This window comes from Mercenaria mercenaria, chromosome 4 (assembly GCF_021730395.1).
Source record: "Mercenaria mercenaria strain notata chromosome 4, MADL_Memer_1, whole genome shotgun sequence".
Classification (NCBI taxonomy): Eukaryota; Metazoa; Mollusca; class Bivalvia; order Venerida; family Veneridae; genus Mercenaria; species Mercenaria mercenaria.
In genome coordinates, this window is record NC_069364.1 from 57,478,123 (window position 1) to 57,499,553 (window position 21,431).

The 21,431-nt window shown below is 33.8% G+C and overlaps 1 protein-coding gene across 1 annotated transcript in view; it reads right to left on the reverse strand.

Annotated features, from left to right (window-relative positions):
* LOC123552901 (glutamine-dependent NAD(+) synthetase-like) overlaps positions 1-21,431 on the reverse strand; it is a 66,353-nt gene that overhangs the window by 14,352 nt on the left and 30,570 nt on the right. Inside the window, exons 11-16 of the mRNA XM_053541386.1 lie at positions 20,262-20,413; positions 19,418-19,586; positions 16,743-16,878; positions 15,141-15,247; positions 14,020-14,151; positions 2,595-2,664 (exon numbers count right to left, since the gene is read on the reverse strand). Coding sequence (XP_053397361.1) covers positions 2,595-2,664; positions 14,020-14,151; positions 15,141-15,247; positions 16,743-16,878; positions 19,418-19,586; positions 20,262-20,413 — 766 coding nt within the window. The remainder of the gene's footprint in view (positions 1-2,594; positions 2,665-14,019; positions 14,152-15,140; positions 15,248-16,742; positions 16,879-19,417; positions 19,587-20,261; positions 20,414-21,431) is intronic.

Sequence of the window (21,431 nt, forward strand, 5' to 3'; positions counted from 1 at the left end):
AATCTCAAAGTTTCTCAAAATCAGTTGATAACTTCATACTTCCAGGTTCAATTCAATGTATTTAGTTAAAATCATTAGCCATACAAAACTTCATTATTCTTATACCTATTGATAGTGTTTCGCATCAAATTTAGTCTAATTATATATATGAATAATCAAATAACTTAATAAGCAGAAATCCTGAAACTTAGCTTTTTATTTTGCATAGTAATAAAGAGAAGTTTTAGGCTTACGTGATATTACATGGAAAACTTTAGTAGCAACGTGTGATATAAATAAAATACACGCGTATCGGTGACGTTTTACCCAAAATATATATGAGAGACGTTGAAGGGGAAGGCGAAGTTTGAAATCTCAAACTCTCTATTGTCTCCGCTGGTACTTTTTATCTTGAAAAAATGATTGTCATTATGAATGGGTACAGGTCGGCGGAAGCGGGGTCTAGCTAGGCGGCAGATCTAGCTTCTAGTGATGTAGAAATGTGGTATATAGGCGTGATGTTTTTACCTTTATTACACATGGAGATTGGAGATTGCGCATTATTGTAGAGGATATATACCAGTGAAACATTTCCCATATGGTTCTAGTGTAAATTCGCCACAGGTTACATCCATTTACTATACTTTCTATTTAACCCATCGAAACCCATATGTCCTAGCAAACCAAAATTAATAAGCTGTCAAAATATGAAATAAGAAGTTTGGCGGATGAACAGACAGACAGACATACGGGCAGACGAACGGGAGTAAACCTATAGTCCCCACTCCTGTCTCACATTATCGACTTTTTGAAGTCGGTAGGAAACATTTTTCGCGTGACTTCCATAGGGAATCGACAGATACTTTCGGTTTCTAGTTCTGTATTTTATGAGAGTATATGTATGTAAAACCAACACGGAATACTTACACGAAGCATACAGTTGCATTATATAATTAATTGGTAGTCACAGGTTCTCCATACCCTACCCAAATGGATTAGTACATGCATAGCATAAGTGCCCCGGGTTCGACATTAAATGACATTTTATACATGAAGACTGATCTATAGAGACAATTCAGTATGTATTTTTATTTCATTTTCGCCCTTTGAGGACATAAATCGCATACTTAAGTCGCAAAATGGAAGACAGTGTCAGTCGCAAATAAGAGTTCAGTCAGATCAAATATCAAAATTGGCAAGTCGGCATACAGTGAGTGATTTTATACAGTCTGGATAAAAAGTAAATTCTTTCAAAAACGCAACAGCTATGCAACATCTTATTGAAATATATTGATGGAGTATGCATGCTTATTTCAGAAAACAACATGAATAATTGGATTGCAAATCGATTTGACATGCTATTCACCAGTTTCGTGACTTGGTAATTTGAATTTCTGTGCAATGAGTGTAATTGGTCAGCATTTTGTAAACATTACTTGTCTGTTTCATCTGTTATATCATCACATGCGCTTATTTATGTTCAACTCATCGTAAATCTTAAATACACTCACCATGTAATGCAAAATAATTTATTTGAAGACGACTTCTTAACTTCGGTCTGCTAGTTGTTTGTTTTGATTGGTCGCAAAAGGAAAAGGGGGAGTACAGTCGTTTATAGGGTGTGTAAATGTGCAGTGAACTACTTCTGTTGATTGTATAATTAACTTTACAAATTTGAAAGTGATCAAATTTAATATAGCCCGTTTGTCGCTATTTTCGCGGTACTAAGGAAATAAATGAATAAACGAAAGAAAAAACAAGATTGTTATTTTAATTTCTAGATCTAGTCCTCGTTTACTTTTAAATCTAACATGTTTCGGATGCATGTGAGCTTCACTTTTACCAAGGCAGTTAATTCTCATTTCGCGGCACGGCATCCGACTTGATAAAACGCTCCCTGTGAAGGCGTAAAATGAAATGGACCCCGATAATTTTAAAAATCAATTTCATAAGTAAGACATTAATAATTGCTGCAATTTAAATTTAAGACATTGGCTTTGGTTATTTTGTGTAATATTTGGAAAACTCACAAATTATCACCGATTTTACTTTGTCAAATAATCGACGAGTGTATTTGAAAATTATTACCTCACTTTACCGAAATAAGGTATTGTAAGTAATCTGCTTTCAGATTAGGTCAAATTTGTTTTCTATAGGTATCGCTGTACACTGTTGTTTTCGGAAAAATCAAATACCTCGAGACCGGATGTAATGCGAAAATAGCATACAAGTAGTAATACAGATAAATATAATAACGCTCTCATTTAAGTTTTAATATTATAATCAAACTGTTTAACTAGTATACTTGTTAAAACTCAACATTTTTGATTTTGATCTGTCTCATGTTCATGCATGTTATTTCAACTGACAGTAAAAAAATTAACATGCGATTATTTTCACATACAGGCTGACCATAAGATTATATGCATGTATTTTGGTGCACACTTACTGGTATATTTTAGTATTGCCTACCTACCAGGTTATAAAGTATTTTTCTATCCAGCATACTGGACACTGCAAGCTTTCTTTCCAATCTTTAAATTTAGAAGAAGAAAAAACCCTTGACTGTTTTTAAGTAACCATCGAAAATGAAGGAATTAATGTAATGGTCTTACCTCATCAGTTTGTGCTAATTTTCCATCTGCCAATGGTTCTAACTCAGCTGTTGGTGGAGCATTATATATTCTATAACAGAAAATATGTTGACAGTATTAAAGCATGTGTATTTTGCAAAGTGCAAAGTTACAGACAATTTTTTACCCCCTATATTTTCCAAGAAGCATTTCACCCAAAGATTTTGTTTTCAAATGGTACTTTAGAATTCTAAAGAGTAACAGCAGTTTCTCAGTTCTTTAAGAGGAACTCATCTTTTTACATTGTAACTAAAATCAACTGCTAATGGTAATTATCAAAATGGATGACCACATACATGTGCCTTCCGCTACCCATATACAGTTTACATTTCACAACAGCACCTAGTACATTTCAAATTTTATTTATGACAACCAAGATCTACTTGGCCACATTTTAACAAGATGGCCCTATGTTGCTCATCTGAGTAACACACTATAACAGTGTAAACATTTAACCTAGTGATTTCATGGAGACAAATATTCTGACCAATTTTCATTAAGATTAGACCAAAAAACATGGCCTCTGGAGTGCAAAAAGTATTTTCTTTGATTTGACATAGTGACGTAGTTTTTAACTTACATAACCAAGATTCAATTTTGTCAAAAATTTCATAACAAGAGGGCCAAGATGGCCCTAGTTCGCTCACCTAAACACACCATAACAATGTAATCATGTTTGACATAGTGATTTCATGGAAACAAATATTCTGACCAATTTTCATTATGATTGGACCAAAAATGTAGTCTCTTGAAGTGATAACAAGTATTTTCTTCCATTTAACATAATGACCTAGTTTTTAAGCCAAGGTAACCTACATTCAAACTTGGCCTAGATTTGATCAAGGCAATCATTCTGACTAAATATCATGAACCTCAATTGAAAGATACAGCCTCTATCGCATACAAAACCTTTTTCTTTGATATGTCCTAGCGACCTAGTTTTTGATCCCAGATGACCCGTATTCAAAATTGACCTTAATTTCATCAAGGCTATCATTCTGACTGAGTTTCATGAAGACCAATTGAAAAATACAGTCTCTATCGCATACACAAGTTTTTTTTTATTTGACCTAGTGACCTAGTTTTTAACCACAGATGACCCATTTTCTAACTTTACCTAGATTTCATTAAGGCAATCATTCTGACTAAATTTTATGTATTTCCAGTGTAAAATGCAGCCCCTATTGCGTACATAAGGTTTTTCTTTAATACCATTCGCATCAGAATAAAGAATATACCACTTTCAGTGGATGATAGTGTAATAACAAGGCAGTTTACATTGGTTGACATTGATCCAATCTCTTGCTTTCGTGATAAATTGCGAGTACGAGGAAAACTCACAAATTGTGAAACGGGTGATAGAATCATAACTGTAAAGGCTTCTTCCCTGAAAGCGCCCCTTCCCAAATTTATGCGTTTTGGGAAGTTCACAGGTCGTGTGATTCATTTTGGACAACAACAGCCTGAAAGCGTTAGGCCAAAGAAATGCACTAAATGTTTCGAGTCCGGTCATGTGTTCGCGGAGTGCAGCAATGACTGGGTGTGCTCAAAGTGTAGAATTAGTGGTCACAAACAAAGTGAATGTTTATTGAATGCTAGCGGCAGTGGAACCGATTCAGATTCGGACGATTCAACTACAGAGGATCGGCCCTCTGAAACTGACGACAACGAGGAAAGCGGGGAGGACATGAACCAAACAATGAAATTTGTTCCCCAAACGTCCTCACCAAAACCCACTGAGGATGAACCGTCCGAGATTTCAGTGAATCACGAGCCATCTATCATGGCTAAAGTGCAACAGCATATGGATAAATTCCTGAATAAAACTGAAACGCCGAACAAGGGTAGACAGTTAAACGTGACAGATAGATCACCACCGACTCCCACGGAAACTCTACATGATAAACAGCAGAAAAAGAAAAAGAAAAGAAAATAATTAACTTTACAAATATTAAATGTTTCTTGAAAGTAAATTGAACATTGATGACGTTTAACGGACTATGAATACTGAATTATGGATTACTCTATGATGGAAAGAAACTTTAAAAACATGTATAGACATGTAAAACTGACACATTGCTGTATTAAGTACAGTATATATTTACAATATGTACACTTTGCTATGCAATTAATTCTGTAATTGTAAACAGATTATACTGATGTATGCTCCCTATTGTAACAGATACTTTTATTTAAAATGTATAATGGTGTATATTCTAATACTAAGCGTTTAGACAATCATTTGTTTGTACGCCTGTTCAAGACACTGTCTTTTCCTTCATGTGTTACAATGTTAAAGGAAAATAAGTTTCGTGTCCATTGGCGTATATTATGCAAATTTGCATATATTATTCTTTTTTTCATTTCGTAAGATTGATAGGTTGCAAAAATTTGCTGATTGTTCTGTATGCGCTTTTAAATATGGCTGTAAATGCACTCTCATCCAGAATCATACAAATGAATTTTTTGACTCTGCACACTAGTGTCGAAAAAAAAAACATAATTACGTTTATGACACATATAAGAATACAGTATATGTGTAACAGTATAAAGTATACGTACCCCTGTGTCGGACAAATAGTAACATTAATAGTAACAATTTACGCCTTCCACGAAGTTTTCGTGCGTTACATTATATTATTGGATATATTTAGAAATATTTAAACATATAGTATTCGGCAGGTCGTCAGTTTAATAGTTCTTGCTGAAACTGTAAATAATGTCACAAGTATTTTTTTTTCGTATGTATGCTTTACGATGGCTATTATTTATTATAATGTATTGTTGTATACTTTAAGACATCCTTTTAAAATTAGTACTTGATATTAATGAGTGAATCAAAACTAAGTTTCTCAAACAATCACTTTATTTCTTTAAATGCACAAGGTTTAAACGATAGAAAAAAATTGTCAAGGATGCTGGAATGGTTAAAGCAACAAAAGGCACAATAGTCTTTTTACAAGAAACTCATTTTTCACCAACTATTCGAAAAGATTTACTTTTACAAACTTCTGAATGGGATGTATTACATTCGTTTGGAGCAACAAACAGTAGGGGATGTTCTATCTTTATTCTAAAACACATTAATTATAAACTCATTGATGAATTTTATGATGCATATGGTAGATACGTAATTTTAAACATTGAACTGAATAATAATACGTATACACTCGTAAATATTTATGCACCAAATGATAAAAAACTCAGAAATACATTCTTCAATAACTTAAGTGATCTAATTTCAGACAGCTGTCAAGGACTTAAACTAATAGGTGGAGATTTTAATGATACTTTAACAACAAATGACAGAGTATGTAGATCTCAAAAAGAAAATAACATTAAGAATATTCCAGTAGAAACTCTGACAAAATTGATTAAAGTTCATAATTTGATAGATATATGGAGGCAAACAAATGGAAAAATAGAACAATTTACTTGGCGTGAAAAAATAGCATGGAAAGGAGTAGAATAGACTTTTGGTTAATTGATGAAAATATTGTACCCCTTATACTTTCAACTGATATTAGACCAGCCCAAATACAATACACTGATCACTTAGCTATCTCTTTGAAATTAAGAGTACCTGACAAACGTGGACCAGGCTTCTGGAAATTTAACAATTCCTTATTAAATGATGAAAATTATATTTCGTACATTTCAGAAGTAATAAATTCCGTATTAGCTTCAAATATTAAAAATGAGCAAATAAAATGGGAAATTTGCAAGTTAGAAATTCGTGAGTCTTCTATTAATTTTTCAAAAAAAGTATCACGGGAAAGACATAACCAGTTATTCAAACTAGAAAAGGAACTTAAAAAGTGCATTCAAATACCTAATCCTGACACTAATCAAAAAAACAGAATACAAGAACTTGAACAAGAAATTGAAAGTATATATAACCCTCAAAACAATTGGAGCACAGGTTCGCTCTAGAGTATCCTTTCTTGAAGAAGGTGAAAGAAACTCTAAATAGTTTTTCAGTTTAGAAAAGTCGCGACAATGTAGAAAAGTAATAAACTCTCTTGTTGTCAATAATAAAATAATAACAGACAAAAGTGAAATTTTAAATCAAGAAGTGTTATTTTATAAAAACTTATATAGCTCTGAAACAAGCGATATAAATTCACAATCATACCTTGATGCTATTTATTTAGAAAACAAGTTAACTAATGAGCTTGCAAACAAATGTGAAGGTTTATTAACACATGAAGAATGCACTCTAGCTATTAACGAAATGAAACTAAACAAAAGTCCGGGTTAGATGGCTTATCCGTTGAATTTTATGTAAAGTTTTGGAATTTGTTTGGTAATTTAGTCGTTGATGCCCTAAACGAAGATTTTAAAAATGGCGAAATTCTAGATCTCAAAAACAGTGTTTTTTTCCTTAATTTACAAAAAAGGCGATCCCGAAAATATTGAAAACTGGCGACCGATCTCGTTATTAAACATTGACTACAAAATAGCAGCTAGAGTTTTAGCTAAAAGACTTCAATATGTCCTTCCAAAAATAATTAGTCTTGACCAGCAAGGATACATAAAAAATCGATATATTGGTTATAACATTCGTCAGATTCAAGATATTATCGACTACGCAGACCTAATTGAAATTAATGGTGCTATTCTATTTTTTGGATTTTAAGAAAGCTTTTGACACAGTAAATTGGGCCTTCATGTTTAATGTCTTAAACAAATTTGGCTTTCAAGGATCCTTCATTAATTGGGTAAAGACATTATATAATATATATCCTCATGCGTAATTAATAATGGGTGGAAATCTGATTTCTTTAAAATCTCACGAGGTATACGACAAGGAGTCCATTATCAGCTTTACTCTTCATTATTATAGCCGAAATCATGGCAATTAAAATCCGTAAAAGTCAAGATATAAATGGAATTGCAATTAATGATAAAGAAATTAGGCACTTGAAAATTACTCAACTAGCAGATGATACTACACTTTTCTTGAAAGACAAGTCAGAAATTCCTTTTGCAATTCAAATTATCGATGAGTTTGGTGTATATTCTGGTTTAAAACTGAATAAAATAAAAACTGAAGGTTTATGGATTGGAAAACTGAAGAATAATGAAAATACAAAAGAATTTGACATCAAATTTACAAATAAATCTGTCAAAGCACTAGGTGTAATCTTTGGAAATAACAGAAAAGAATGTGATAAACTTAATTGGGAAAATAAAATATTGCAATGTCAATCACTTCTTAATAACTGGAGTAAAAGAAATTTGACAATTTATGGCAAAATTCTTGTAATCAAGTCTCTAGCGTTACCAAAATTTACATATCTAATACAAAATTTAGAAACTCCAAAAGATGTTCTAAGTAAGATAAATGCACTCTTCTTCAAATTTCTTTGGGATGGTAAAAACGATAAAATCAGGCGAAACATTACTATTGGCATAAATGTGATGGGGGACTCGACATGATAGATATAAATATATTCTCAATAACAATGAAAATAAAATGGGTACACAATCTTTTATCACATGAAAACGCGAATTGGAAAGTTATACCACAGTTTTTCTTAAATCAATATGGAGAGAATCTTCTGATATTTTTCATGAACTTAGATTCCTATAAGTCACTACCACGTACTAAATACACTATTCCTAATTTTTATAAAACACTCATAGATGTATGGATTGAATTCAATAAAAGCAAAATCGATACAACTAAATTAGAATCTTTTCAAGAAATACGTAAACAACTACTCTGGGGCAATCGTTTCATAAAATATAGCGGCAAATGTCTTATATTTAAGTCATGGATAGACTCCAAGATCATTTCGTTAATGATATAATCTCAAATACTGGAAAATTGATGTTAATAAAAATATTAACTCTTCTCAAATCTAAGCATAACTGGATAGCTGAACTCAAATCATAAAGAAGGCAATACCAAATTCATGGAAAACGAAATTAAAATCAAAAGATTCGTACTCAACAAGGGTAAAGACAGAATTAGCTTTATTTATTGAACCTAATAAACCTTTAAAAGATATGACAAATAAAATCATATATGATATACTTCTAAAAAGAAAATTTTAACGCCCATATATCCATAAATACTGGGAACAGCAGTTTGGTAAACACATTATGTGGAGGTCCTTCTATTATGTTTTAAATAAAGTCACTTTAGACAACAAAGTAAAACAGTTTAAGTACAAACTTATCCATCGTATTGTTGCTACAAATCTGAATTTATTTACTTGGAATATATTTGATAATCCGTTTTGTAAACACTGTAACTGTATTGAGGATTATTCGCATTTTTTCCTAGACTGCAGATATCTAATAAATTTCTGGACAATCATTTCTAACGTCTTCAAAAAAAGTGGGTTTTCGAGATCGTTTAAAAACTTAGAAAGTATCGTCATTGGTTATAAAATTGAACTTAAAGAGTATCAAGGCGTAAATTTATTATTAAATACCATTTCGTATTGCATATATAAAACCTATTTTATTAGCGATAGACGAACTAAATATTTAAATATTAGTAATGTCCTGTACAATGATATTATTGTTCTAATAGACTATTTGGAAAAAAGAAATACAAGACTACCTATTTTGAAAACCTTTTTGAAATACATGTAATGTAACAAATGTTGAATAATACTTTGTCACACATTCTATACATTTATATCTTCTTTTATACTGCTTTTTATATTGTATATGTTAATTTGAAAAAATAAACGGGTCGTTCTACAGATGTAAGACGATTCCAAAAAGAAAAAAAAAAAAAAAAAAAAAAAAAAAAAAAAAAAGGTTTTTCTTTAATTTGACCGGGTGACCTAGTTTTTGACCCTAGATGACTCATATTCAAATTCGACCTAGATTTCATCCAGACAAATATTCTGATCAAATTTCATGAAGATCCGGTGTAAAATGCAGCCCTATTTGCATACACAAGGTTTTTCTTTGATTTGACCTTGTGTCCTAGTTTTAGACTCCAGATGACCCATATTCATAATTAGACTAGATTTCATCAAGGCAATCACTCTGACCAAATTTCATGAAAATCATTTGAAAAATACAGCATCTATTGCATACACAAGGTTTTTCTTTGATTTGACCTAGTGACCTAGTTTTTGACCCCAGATGACCCATTTTCAAACTTGGCCTAGATTTCATCAAGGTAATCATTCTGATCAAAATTCATGAACCTCAATTGAAAAATACAGCCTCTATTGCATACAAAAGGTTTTTCTTTGATTTAACCTAGTGACCTAGTTTTTGACCCCAGATACCAATATTCATACTTACATAGATTTTATCAAGCCAACCATTCTGACTAAATTTTATGAAAATCCAGTGTAAAATGCAGTCCCTATTGCGAACACTAGGTTTTTCTTTGATTTGACCTTGTGACCTATTTTTAGACCCAAAATAACCAATTTTCAAATTTGACCTAGATTTAATCAAGGAAATTATTTTGACTAAATTTCATTAAGATCAATTAAAAAATACAGCCTCTATCACATATGCATTTACTTTGATTTGACCGGATTACCTCGTTTCTGACTCCAGATGACCAAATTGAGTACAAAAGATTTTTTCTTGATTTGACCTCACGACTTAGTTTTTTATCCCAGATTACCCATATTCGAACTTGATCTAGATTTCATCAAGGCAACCATTCTGACTAAATTTTATGAAAATCCAGAAAAAAATGCAGCCCCTATTGCGTACAGACCTAATGACTTACTTTTTGACCCTAAAATAACCAATTTTCAAATTTGACCTAGATTTCATCAAAGAAATTATTTTGAAATTATTTTGACCAAATTTCATGAAATCAATTTTAAAAAATGCAGCCTCTATTGCACATGCAAGGTTTTACTTTGATTTGACCGGATGACCAAGTCTTTGACTCCAGATGACTAATATTCAAACATGACCTAGAATTCATCCAGACAAATACTGTGATCAAATTTCATAAAGATCCAGTATAAAATGCAATCCCTATTGCATACACAAGGTTTTTCTTTGATTTAATACCCATAATAAAACTTTACCCAGATTTAATCAAGACAATCATTCTGACTACATTTTATAAAAATCCAGTGTAAAGTACAGTCCCTACTGCATACACAAGATTTTTCTTTGATTTCACCTAGTGACCTAGGTTTTTACCCAGATGACCCATATTTAAATTTGACATAGATTTCATCTTGACAAACATTCTGACAAAATTTCATAAAGATCCGGTGTAAAATGCAGTTCTTATTGCATACACAAGGTTTTTCTTTGTTTTGACCTAGCGACCTAAATTTTGACCCCATATGACCCGTTTCGAATTGACCTAGACTGCATCAAGTTAATATTCTTACTAAATTTCATTAAGATCCAGTGTAAAATGCAGTCCTTATTGCATACACAAGGTTTCTCTTTGTTTTGACCTGGAGACCTAGTTTTTGACCCCAGACAACTCATATTTGTACTTGACCTAGATTTTATCCAGACAAACATTCTTGTCAAAGTTCATGAAGATCTAGTGTAAAATGCAGTCCCTATTGCATACACAAGGTGCCTAGTGATATTGGAAGAGTGGTACACTCTCAAACTAGGAAAAAGTGGGTGGGATAAATAAATATTCGAAGCAACACTACAAAAATTGTGCAGTTGTTATGAAATGGCCTCAGATTGTCTATTACTATCTTAATTTTATTAAATACAGCATTGATTGATAATAAATTAACAAAAAAATTCCGACTTTATACATGTGTGTCATGGAAAAAGCATGGACCTTGAACATGACATGTAGACAAACCAAATTAACCCTGAAAGCTCAAAGTATGTAACAAAAGGTTTTGCCTGAGGCAGTACATTTTGGGGAAAGCTATTGTTCAAATTAACATTAAATTTTCTGCATTGGTTTTTCCATGGCACACATGTATAAAGTCTTATTAAAGAGAAACATTTTTTGTTAAAATTTATCAACCATGTCTGTATTTAATAAAATTAGAATGTGTCTGTAGGACACATGGTGTGCCCCACCCCCATCCCCGACTGGTACATTTGTCACTACTAAGAGGAAATAATTCAAATGTTTGCAGTCTTAATGGGGTATAGCTTAAAAAAATATGAAAAGGATTCATTATTCTATACCATATACTTTTTGAGCTATGAGCATCACAAACAAAAAATCCACTATTTTGGCTATTTCAAGGGCCATAACTCTGTAATGAATGCTAAGATTCTCAATAAGAATGCCATGTGTGCAATGGTCACATTATGATAAAGACTCAAGCAAGGTTTCATGAATTTACATTTAAATACTTCTGAGTAAGGCACCGAGAATACTTCTGAGTAAGGCACATAATTAGGTAAAAATGTGCATTTTTTACTATTTCAGGGGCCATAACTCTGGAAATAGGGGGCAGACCCAGATAAAAAACAGTAGGTGCGCAAGTTCATATCATAATAAACACTCATCAATTTCTGTCAAATACTTTTTGAGCTAGGCGTGTCACAAGGTGAAAATATGCATTTTTGACTATTTCAGGCGCCATAACTCTAGAAATAGGGCGCGGACCCAGATTAAAAATAGGAGATCCGCAAGTTAATATCATGATTAAGACTAATGCAAGGTTTCATGAATCTATATCAAGTACATTTTGAGCTTGGCGTGTCACAAGGTGAAAATGTGCATTTTTTTTTACTTTTTCAGGGGCCATAACTCTAGAAATAGGGGGCTGAGCCAGACGAAAAATAAGAGGTGTGCAAGTTCATATCATTATAAAGACTCATGCAAGAATTTCATCAATTTATATCAAATACTTTTTGAGCTAGGCGTGTCACAAGGTGAAAATGTGCATTTTTTACTATTTCAGGGGCAGTAACTCTAAAATTAGGAGGCGGAGCGAGACGAAAAATAGAAGGTGCGCAAGTCCATATCATGATAAAGACTCTTGCAAGGTTTCATCAATTTATATCAAATACTTTTTGAGCTAGGCGCGTCACGAACTTCGGACGGACGCACGGACGGATGGACGGACGGACGCACGGACAAGAGCAAATCTATATGCCCCCACCACTCATGGGGCACAATTAAGATAGTAATAGACAATCTGAGGCCATTTCGTAACAACTGCACAATTTTTGTAGTGTTGCTTCGAATATTTATTTACCCCACCCACTTTTACCCAGTTCGAGAGTGTACCACTCTTCCAATATTTATCAGAATATACTGATATACTGTCATTTTTATGTTTATTTAGTTAACAATATCTGCTGAAAATAACACCTTAATATCTCAACTAATAAAAAATGTTTTAGCTTTTGGGTGAAGTTCGTTCATTGAAAATCAGTAAATTTGATTAGACCACTTTGTGGCTCTGTGCTGAAAAAAGTATTCAGTACAATTTAAAATGCAACATGTTGCGTGAATGTCCATTGCATAGTTATTTTATCATGAAAGTTTCAGGTAAAAAGTTAGAATCATTTTTAAAAGAATAACAGAAATTGTGTTCCTGGCTGGTCACATGTCAGATTACCCCACCCACTTTAAATGTGAATATCTATAAAAGTAAGTCAAAACTGGTAACAGTAACACTTGTTAATGAAACTTAATACATGTAGGTATATTACCAAAAAGTATAAATAAATCAAAAAACATTTTGCGCAGACACCTAACTGGGACCCCCCCCCCCCCCCCACCTTTCTATCACCTGCCTTATTTGTTCATCATTTTCACAATTAATTTCTACACTGCTGCTTTGCCATACCTCCGTTGACGGCTGTCAAAACGGAACGTACATTCTTCATGTATAGATCCCATTTTTCAATGCATACAAGAACACAACAGAATAGATCACTTTTCAACGCCTTTTATTCCAATTTCAAAATGTATTTATGCAAATATGCAGATTATCTTGAGCTCCGTTTTGTATGCATACGGTCATTACATCGGTCATTCTGTCGAAGTTAAATACGCTTAAAACGTGACATATACCTAATAATGTACTGTGGTAAATAACAGCTGAACCATATAAATATATAATAAAGCACCAATCGCTGGAAATTGCTAAAGGACAAACGTTTTGAGTTATTCAAAGTTTCAAGGGACCTAAAAATAGAAAATGTAAGGAAACTGCCACAGCCTAAATGAATTACTTTCAAGCACTGGTCCTTCATCAGGATTTGAATGTAACTGAATCCTCACAGTACAAATACGCAAATAAATATTAGTTATTTCATTCCAAACAAAGTCATCAAATACATCAAATTACATTATATTTGCTGTTATTCATCACACCAGATTCGCATAGCGCTCTTTTTATGATAAATATGTTTAAAGTCCTAAAAGATACATACTGTTACCTATAGATCTGTATCACCTGATAAACTGTATTTATATTAATACTATATCAAAAAACTGTTGACAACTTACCTTTCTAAAGCAGAAAAGTTGAATTTACTGGTACAGAACTTTATGAACCTGCGTATATCTGTTTTACTGATGCCACCTATAAGGTTAATGTCTGCACTAGAACAATCGTATTTTGTCATGTTTCCACGTAACCTGAAAAGTGACAAGTTTTATTTAATCAACTTCAAGTCCCAGTTAAGTGTTTTAAATGGATCTTGGGAAAATATTAATTCATCTCAGAAACATTAAAAGGGGTGTAAAAGTCAAACTCACACTCGAACTGGTAAGTTAAAGACCGGCTAGGACAAGAAGAACTTCCTGCATACAAGGGCTTCTGATTAGTGGAAAATGTATAGGACATTTAAAGGTGTTGGATGTGCTTGAAACTATATATAGTAGAGAGAATTTATAAATCACCACCCCAATATACCAGATCAATTACGGCAAAACACCTATCAGCACAAATGAACACGCACATGCCACAGCAAGTCCACTAACCCAGTAAGCTTAGTTTTGATGCTGCTTTACGAGCTCGAATTGTACTACACATAAGTACTGGTTCAGTATTTGCATATATCTATTCAAACCTCTGTTTTCATGTCTCACATATCAGTAGCGGCATTTTAGTCTTTTTAACTGACTGGGATCAAAGAAGCTATATTTTCTCTCTCTGAAAGTTAACTGGATCTTGAGGATACATTGAATATAAATATAGAGATAGCTTGCATTAAGGGATATAATTAAATTCAGAACAGTTGACTTTCCCATGCATGAGATTTACTAGGATACAAGTTCACATTATAAATTATTATATAGTAGAGAGAATTTATACGAACTAAATCTCCACCACAATATACCAGATCAGTTACGGCAAAGCGCCTAGCAGTACAAACGAACACGCACATGCCACAGCAAGTCCACTTACCCAATTGGTTTCGATGCTGTTTTATATACGAGCCTGAATAGTACTACACATTCGTACTGGTTCAGCATTTGCATATATTTATATGAAAGAAATAAAACCACATTCACCACATTCAGTTTGTAAGTTCAACACATTTGTTTACAAACAGAAATATTAACTTAGCACAGCAAATATCTGAACCCTATGAAAGCAAGAAAAGTCAAAGACACTAACTTACCCTTCATCAGCATTAGCTGATCCCAGCACAAGCAGCCCCCCTGGTCGACCCCGGGCCCAAAGGCTCAGCTGGGCAAACAAATACGCCACAATCATTCTTACACGAGCCTGTAACACAATTATGTTAACAGTACAATTTCTACCTAGCATATTACGTCCATCACATCACTCTTTTACACTTATTTGCCTTTGGAGCATTTAATCAAACGTGGATAAAAGGCAATATATTGTCTGTCTATATCCAAAGTACCGCATAAACTGTTTATGCTTTGTATGGTGTGATTTTATCATGATTTTAACAGCATCAACGCGATGCACATATCCAACTTGTCAACATAACCAATGATATTGGCCAAAGATACGTAATATCCTCAAATCCACTGTCTTTGTTGCTAAGCAGTCATTTGTATCACAGTCTTTTTGTAACTACAAACTTGCAGACCATATTGTCTTAGATAAAACTGTTTTCATTTAGCTTCTCTCAATGTCTCAATGAAAACAAGTGACAGAGTCTTGCAATGGCAATTCAGAAGTCTCCTATTATGGTGGAAAACTTCTTTAGTGTTCCTCGCTTGTGGATGTTAGCAACAGTGTTAGGACTTAAAATGCTTCAAGGCATTTAGGAGCTAAAAACAAAAATCATCTTCACTAAAATGTCTGTAGTGACCTTGACTTAAAAGCATAGATTATTTACAAGACAAATGTTCTCATCATCTGAAATATTTGTGTGCAGTACAACTATTGTCCATCATTTCACATAAAAGTTGTGGAGCGGAGACAACTTTACCTGACCTTCAATAGTGACCTTGACCTTTGACCGACAACTATGGGTCAAGTGCACGCCACATAGTCTAATCATGTTCTGTGTAGTTTTTAAAAAAGCCTTCAATGCTATCAAAAGTTAAGGAGCATAAACAATTTTTATTTGATCTTCAACAATGACATTGACATTTGATCTACAAGCAATAATAATATACTTGCATAATCTACTTATTGCCCTGTATTCACATACCAAGTTTTTCAGAACTTAGCTTGACTACTTTTTGAGTAATTGCAGGATCCAGATTTGCGGACGGACGGACAGAGAGCATTCCAATAGTCCCCAAAGGTGTTCCACTGGCAGGGGACTAAAATAGATGTTTTACATTATAAAATGTAAATTAGACAATGAGAAATGAGAAAAGATGTGAAAACCTATTACAAATAATTTTGAAAACTCATTCAGAATGTTCATTTTTTAATTTTATCACTTCAAAAAATGAATACTGTTTCATTTAGGACTAGCTGTTACCCAAGTGTTACTAGATTTTCCTTTGGCATTGCACCCAACAAAAGGATATTCTTTGTGGGGCAAACAAAATCTAACTAAGTGGATGGCAATCTGCAACAAAAGTTACAACAAAAGTTCCTTCCTTTATGGCCATCTGTCCCATATAAATGTGGGAGCTTAAAAAGTGAAAATATATTGTCATTTGGCGTGCGAATAGTCATAAAGCCGTTTTGTGTCATGAAAAAAGGCAACATACAAGAGAGCATAGTTTATCAGACCTTGAAATGTGGTTATATAGGAGCAAAAGTCTACGTCATATACACTTTAACTAACCTGTACATTCTGTAGAGCTAGATTCTCTCTCAATCCTCCACCGTGGGCTTTGAACTTGGGTACAAGTTTGAGAGTAGCTGTGAATACACCAATAACAGCTGCTACTGCCACGTCTATTGTCACTGACAGGTGGAAACTAGAAATAAATATTTCACTTTGCAACTTAATATGGAACAGAAAGGCCACTCCACACTGTATGACAATATCATGGCCCAAGGCGGTTTCAAGTAAGTTTTCACTATGATCTTCAAAGCTTGCGTCTGCTTGCAATTTAAAATACTGCATAGACACATTATTAGCTAAAGAACATTTTTCATAATTAGTGCTATGTTTTGTTTGATCTTGCCGGAACAATGAGTCTAAAACAAGAGCACCGCCTGTGGGTGCCATCTCTCGTCTGCACATGCTGGACAGTATGTAAGAAAAGAGTTATAATTATTGGCCTGTTTACTCAAAGCTATAGTAAATATTAAAAAAGTGAACTTAAACTTGAACTGATTTTTAAAGCACAACAGGGGCCACAATTTACTAGAGGGTCATTGACCCTACAACGCTCACCTGTGTACAAGGCTTCAAGTGTATTAGTACAGAGTTAAGTTTCTTCTATTAAAGCCTATAGTAAGTACATGTCAGATACAGGGGAATGGCCATTGTTTTCACCTTAGGGTAATAATTTGAACAAATATGGTAGAGAGTCAAACCCTTATATCAAATGCCATATATCAAAGCTCTAGAGAAAAGTCTGATAGCTAAAAACCTATTTTTAACCAAAGGACCCATTTGTTCAATGAACTGGAACCATTTGAACAATTTTCAAAGAGGGATACCAAGACATCATTTGTGTAAATTTTCATCAAAATCCATTCCATGGTTTTGGAGGAGATATTGTTTAAAGACATTGTTGATGAAAAGTGACTACACCCTCTGGCGGCCATGTTTTTTTAAAAAATTGAACAATATTTGTAAAAGGTTACACAAGATCCATTTGTGTAAAATTATTATAAAATCGAGCTAGGAGTTTCACACAAGAAGATTTTTAAAGTTTCCACTACATACATACAGGGTAAAGTGACCACCTTTGGCGGCCATGTTCTTTTTGACGAATCAAAATAATTTGAACAATCTTTGTAGAGGGTCACACAAGGACTTTTGTGTAAAATTATTTTAAAATCCGGCTAGCAGATTCACACAACAATTTTTTTTTATTTCCACTCTATATACATAGAGGGATAAGTGACCACGCCCCCTGGCGGCCATGTTTTTTTACAATTGAATATAATTTGAAAAAAAAAAAACTTGGTAGAGGGTGACATAAGGACCATTTATGTGAAAATATTTCAAAATCGGACCATTGGTTTAAAAGGAGATGTAGTATACTGATTTTTCTATTTTTAGCTCTGGCGGCCCCTATGTACATCCAAGAGAAACCGTTTAAACAACTTTGGTAGAGGACCATTCAACAAGTGCACAATCGATCTCATTTCAAATTTACCAAAAGTATCCTCAGATGTTTAAAAAAGTGGTTCTTACAGTTTTGTATATATATATTTTTTGTGGTTCAATACGTTATTTTCTTTTCTTTAAAACGGACAGCAATATTGCAGCAGACGACTTTGTGCATGCGAATAGATGTTTCCTGCTTACGACGCTTTCTATAAATGAAAGGTTCTTATTTGTAACATAATTATTGAAATGTATGAGCGAAAATAGCATTTTACATCTCGAAAAATATTATAATGGTCTGACGTCAAGTATGGTATTTCGCGCTTTGAAAGTTCGCTTTTATGCACACATCGGCAACATGAACCCAATTCTGTAAGCTTGTAAATGCAGCAATCATCAGACAATTAAATGCATTCAAATATATTTTTCTCACCTTCTGATACAAACACACTGGCTGATGTAATTATCGGCCAGAGGTAGAAATTCGGGGGTTAATTGAAGTGATGCTCTGTCACGTGAATGCAGTTTGGTTTAATGTTCCGCAGCTGATCGGAGCTCATAAAAAATATTCTGCTCAGCGGGCCAATAAAAAAATTCGGAGCGCACTGTTTTAGCAGGTCGGTCGGGAGACAACAAACAAACCTAGTTTTAATTTTGGCCCTATCAAGCAACGGTGCCTCAAGTGCAAGCTCTTCATATTTTTTGTAACTTTTTTCTACCACCTGCCTTATTTGTTCATCATTTTCACAATTAATTTCTACTGCTGCCTTGCCATACCTCTGGTGACAGGTGTCAAAACGGAAAGTACACCCTTCAATATGGATCCTATTTTTCAATACATACAAGAACACAATAGAATAGATCGCTTTTCAATGCCTTTTTGCCAATTTGAAAATGTGTTTATGCATTCAGATTATCTTGAGCTCCGTTTTGATTGCATACGGTTATTACATCGGTTATTCTGTCGAAGTTAAATACGCTTAAAACGTCACAATATATAGTGCGTTTTATTTGACCTGGTGGGCCGGAGTTAATCTCTGGCTTATGCAAATAATGGTAATCACAAAAAAAAAAACGAGCAAAATAGGTAGAGCTGCAGTGGTTACAGTGTAAGGTAGATGACCAGTGAATAACAGACAACTTAGAATTGGAACAGTCCAAAGTCATACAATGCAAGAACAGATACAGAAAACTTGTATTTTTTGAATGAGAAATGAGGCATGATTATCTACCTGCCAATTTGTTTAGCTAGTTCAGCTGCCCTAGACTTGGTATCCTCCGTCGAGTTCTCGGTACCCATATAACATGTGGTTAACACCCTACCTGCTAACTCCTGGGGATCTGTCGGGAAATAGTTCTGGTCGGACACTATGCGTCTAACATCTGACAGCACATGTGTATCTGTAAAATCGAATCTTATTATTTAACTCTGCTTTGCTCACACAAGCTTTAAACAAACTGACTTACGTTTTATATTTTAATGGCAGTCATTTACTAAAATATTTTATCTTTAGGTATGAAAACCCCTCATCAAATGTATTTAACTTTACAAAAATATCTATGCATAGTGTGTGTAGATCAACATTCATAACTGTTATGCACTAACAGTCGATTGTTAAAACAAATCAGTTTATTAATGGCTGTGCACATTTATTTAAAGTTTAGCTATACATGTTTACTGTATGCACTTCCCATTTTTAACCTAATGCATAGTACTGTTTATACACGTAAATGTGACTTTTTATATCCAAATCAACTATTAGTAGTAACTGTTAATGTTTTCATATACAAAATTTGGATTAGATATACATTTATATATGTACCTTTAAGTAAACAAGTAATGCAAAAAAAGTTAAAAGCACCAAACCATTTCCGTACAGTTCTAAAATTTCGCGAATGGTACCTGGGATAAGGTTTGACAAACTACGCTTGTCAAAATCGTTGATATAACTTTTGATTATATTTGATAAAAAATACACATCTACATATTTCAGCTTACAAACTGTGTTTAGATCAGATTGCATAACACTTAGCGTAAAACACTTGAAAGTCTAACTTATGTTTTGTGATATTTACCTCCTTTCTGAACCTCAGCACACACCAGTCGACACATTGAAGCTACAATACATGCTGTACTAGAACTGTCGATTCCTCCGCTGAGAGGGAGGAAGAATCCGCCTTGTCCACTACGGCGTACATAGTCCCATAACCATATAGCTGGACCAAGGCTGAAAAGGGAACAAAATGTAATAAGGATGGCTCCCTCTATTATTAACTTAATAGTTACATAAATTAAACAATTAAACTTTTTGGCAGGGTTTTAAGTCATTCTGATACAATTAAGGTCACTGTGGTGTCTTCGTTTTTTATTGGTGAAGGAAAACCCCATGTGCCTCTTCAGGAATTATTTCAGACACAGACACCAGAGACAAACCAGTGAACTTCCATAAGCCAGATGAATTCTTCACACCTAATACTTAGTTCGAGCCAATAGCAGCGAGGATAAAAAAAGGATGGCCAACAGAAGTTACGAACAAACGTTAACAAGTATTGGCATTAACATGTAATACTAAACGGCAAAGAAACTGACAAAATTATAAATTACTCATCTTTCAAATAAAACCAGCCTTGTAACTTTTCGATCACATGTGCGGGAGAGAATGATTCCTAAGAAGGCAGTCTGAAAGACAGCTATAATTACCACCGCTGTTATGGATAGTGAAAGGGTTGATGGTATTGGGTGGAAGCATTGACATTGCTAAGTATATTTTATTGTCCGTTTATGACGACATCAATGAATTTGAAAATCCTTCAGAAGGGTTTAGGTGGTGCAGAGCAGACACAAATTGGACAGCTCTACCCTTACAGAAGCAAGCCTCTGTGGCGTACATGCTGCGTATTTGCTGTGTATATGCCGCGAACACAGTAGTACGCCAGAGGAGTACATTTTACATACACCGCATGCCGCGTACATGCCGCGTACTATTTCGACGAGTACACAGCATGTACGCAGGAGGTCACTAGTACACTTCAAGTACGCAGCACAGACTCTGAAAATTTAAGGAGTACACTGCATGTACGCAGGAGGGACTTGTACAAGAAAATAGTACACTGCATGTACACCGCAGATACTTCAAAATTTATAACACTTATATTTAGTTGCATTAAAGTTGTTTCCCCTTGATGCAGTTACGCCATTTTCTTCAGATGTTTACCAAATTACATGCTACAAAAATTGATTTATTT